This window comes from Helianthus annuus, chromosome 4, assembly GCF_002127325.2.
Source record: "Helianthus annuus cultivar XRQ/B chromosome 4, HanXRQr2.0-SUNRISE, whole genome shotgun sequence".
Taxonomy (NCBI): Eukaryota; Viridiplantae; Streptophyta; class Magnoliopsida; order Asterales; family Asteraceae; genus Helianthus; species Helianthus annuus.
This window is the reverse complement of record NC_035436.2, coordinates 17820299-17823359: the sequence shown is the minus strand read 5'-3', so window position 1 is coordinate 17823359 and position 3061 is coordinate 17820299. Positions and strand designations below refer to the sequence as shown.

Here is a 3061-nt window from a genome sequence, read left to right as displayed (position 1 = left end):
GTAAACCCTCCCCCTCTTGCGGTCAGGGTCGAACCAGGGATTAAAGCGCTGATTCGTCCTTCACCCAGATGTTTCTCGAAAATGGCCGAAATGAGAATCAACCTGCGTCTCCACTAAAAAGAATAGACCTTTTGACCGTTAGACCAACATGTCTAGACCACCCTACACGGTTTTACAAGGCTACATCTAGAGCACTTTCTTTACTTCATAATTACTCTTTGAAAAACATGGATACCCCATGTGCTTGATGTCCAACTGAAAAGCCTTATTCTCTTCTTGTTTCTTCCTATCGACTTTATTTGATTCCCATATTGGAGGGAATCAATCCTTAGGTGTTCACAAACCACAACTATACATTCATATAAACATCAACTTATATGCATCAAGCATTCCACTAGTAACCATAACATTAACAACATTAGAGAAATGCAGTCCAAAAGGCTTGGATTCCTAGTCTTTCTTTTATGTGCACACTTCCTATCTAGCTTGGCTTTTGAATCCCAAGGCAAGTTTTTATTTTGAAATACCTATCTAACTTTGCTATGTGTGAGATTTACTGGGTATGACTGATTGATTGAGTTTTAATTCGTAAAAGTTTTCAAGATAAGATTCATTTTAGTATTGTGTGTGTTTGTAGAGGAGAAACTTCCGATTGTTATGAATGGAAATAGTTATGGCGGAGAAGATGGTGTGAAACACGATGAATTGGTTTTGTCGAAGGCAGGTAAAGGGAAGGGTGCCTACGGTGGTCAGAATAATCGTCCTCCAGTTACTAAGAAAAACAAAGGAGCATCGATGCTCTTAAACAAACTTGGATACATGCAAAACATTGTTATTAGTGTTATAACCGCTATTATAATCCTTGTTTTTAACTTCTAGATTACGGGTGTGTACAAGATAGGAAGATCTATTTGGTTTTCGTTTAGGGTGTGTTTCTTCAATAGGTTTCGCCAGACAAAAGTATGTTTGGTATATTGTGCTTGTTGTTTGTATTTATATTTGGTTTTGATTGATTATTAATTATCATATTTGGTTTTGATTGATTAATTTTGCATTTGTATTTGTGTTGTTATTATTTACATTTTGTGAGAGTAATCGATTGAAACAAGAACTATGCCGACAAAGAAACTATTACAATTAAAGCATTCAGAATAGAATTTTGTATTTGTCATAGTGGTTTAATTAATGATTAAATAACTTATTCTTTTAGAAAGAGATGTTGAAATTTAATAAAGAAACAAAAGAATGAGAATTTAAGATAATTATATTCATATCTATCTACTATAATAAAAGAAATCAATTTTGGAACACGTGTCATCATATTAGGTTATGTTTTATGGATAATTATTATTTTACTTTAATCTTTTCTAATTAATTATAGATAATTCTCCTGCTAAATATTATTTAGTTTAATTATTACTTTTATATTTATCTATTTACTTCAAATTCAAACTTAGTTATCTAATTTGATATTAGAGAAAATTATGATTTTGGCCCCTGTGGTTATATCACTTTTACCCTTTTAGCCTAAAAAAAGAATTTTTTTAACATTTGAGCCCTCAACGTCTATTTTTCTAACCCTTTTGGACCCCAACGTCTTTTTTCTAACCCTTTTGGCTCCTAAAAGTAAATGGATGGGGTTAGTGTTAGGGGCCAAAAGGGTAAAAGATTATTTTTTGGCTAAAAGGGTAAAAGTGATATAACCACATGAGCCAAAATCGTAATTTACTTTTGATATTAACTATATATTTGAACGTTTTGTTTAGTTTAGTATCATTTCTATATTTACAAGTTTTAAATAAATGGTTAAATTTATTGAGATTTAGCTACATTTACAAGTTTTTAAATAAAAGGTTAAATTTAAAATATTATTCTAAAATTTAAATTGTTAATTTAAGATATTTTTAAATAAAACAGTTTATTTACCACGAAAACCAAACTTTGTATTAGTATATAAAATATTTTTTTTTCATTACCAAAAAAAATTATATATTTTTTATTGTTTAGTATAGAAAATTATATTTATTCAACCCGTGTAATAAATGAGGTTTTTTAAAGATGTATTATTTTATTATTTGGTAAAAAATATTACATTATTCAACCCGTGTAATACACATGATTTTAAAGATATAACTTTTTTATTTAGTATATAAAATTAAATTTATTCAACCCGTACAATATGGTTCTTATAAATATAACTTTTTATTATTTAATATATAAAATTATATTTATTCAACCCGTGCAATAAATGAGGTTTTTAAAGATATATTGTTTTATTATTTAGTATATAAAATTTATTTATTCGGCCCGTGTACTACACGGGGTTATAACCTACTTTTTAATACAATAAAGTATGCCGTATCTTTTTATCTTATTAACTGTTACGTTAACAATTTAAATTTAAGGATAATATTTCGGAAAGAAAGGCGGGAAAACAAAGAATTAGATGCCTCAGATGAATGACACGTGTCATACATTGATTTAGTTTATTATTGATACTTTATTTATTATTTACTAGGTTAGAACCCCGTGTATTACACGGGTTGATTAAATATATTTTTGTATAATAAAAAGTTACATATTTAATTACTCGTGTACAACATGAGCTGAATAAGCACGTGTACTACACAACTTGAATAACTATAATGTAATCAGTTAACACACACAGTCGTCAAAATACGTTTTTTGGTAAAAAGAACTTTGATATACTATTTACATATTAGAACATTTTACTTTGTTTTTTTTTTTATTTTTCTATTATTAGGTTATAAACTTGTGTATTACAAAAATTATAACATTTTACTTTGTTTTTTTTAATTTATTAACAGGTTAAAAACGTCTGTGTTATATGTGGTCGGATCAATAAAATACTAAATAGTTATTATTATTAATTGTAAAAAATAAAAAGCCCCAGGCCCTCAGCCACAGCCATTAGAGACTTTTGAGTATGAAATGAATCTATTCACAATTCAAAAAAACGCAAATTTTGCACCCAAATATACATTCAGTCCATTAAATCCACTTATTTCTTCTTTCCCCATTCATAACCCATTGTTTTGTA

At 28.3% G+C, this 3061-nt stretch overlaps 1 protein-coding gene across 1 annotated transcript; it reads left to right on the top strand.

Moving 5' to 3' along the window:
• Positions 1-300: 300 nt before the first annotated feature.
• On the top strand, positions 301-1016 carry LOC110930821. The gene is made up of 2 exons (XM_022174207.2): positions 301-505; positions 638-1016. The coding sequence occupies exons 1-2, from the start codon at positions 427-429 to the stop codon at positions 877-879; spliced, it is 321 nt and encodes a 106-aa protein (XP_022029899.1). The 5' UTR covers positions 301-426; the 3' UTR covers positions 880-1016.
• Positions 1017-3061: the final 2045 nt, after the last annotated feature.

Coding starts and splice junctions, on each gene's coding strand:
- LOC110930821 (XM_022174207.2), top strand. CDS start 427: ATGCAGTCCAAAAGGCTTGGATTCCTAGTCTTTCTTTTATGTGCACAC. Junction 506..637: donor CTTGGCTTTTGAATCCCAAG/GCAAGTTTTTAT, acceptor GTGTGTTTGTAG/AGGAGAAACTTCCGATTGTT.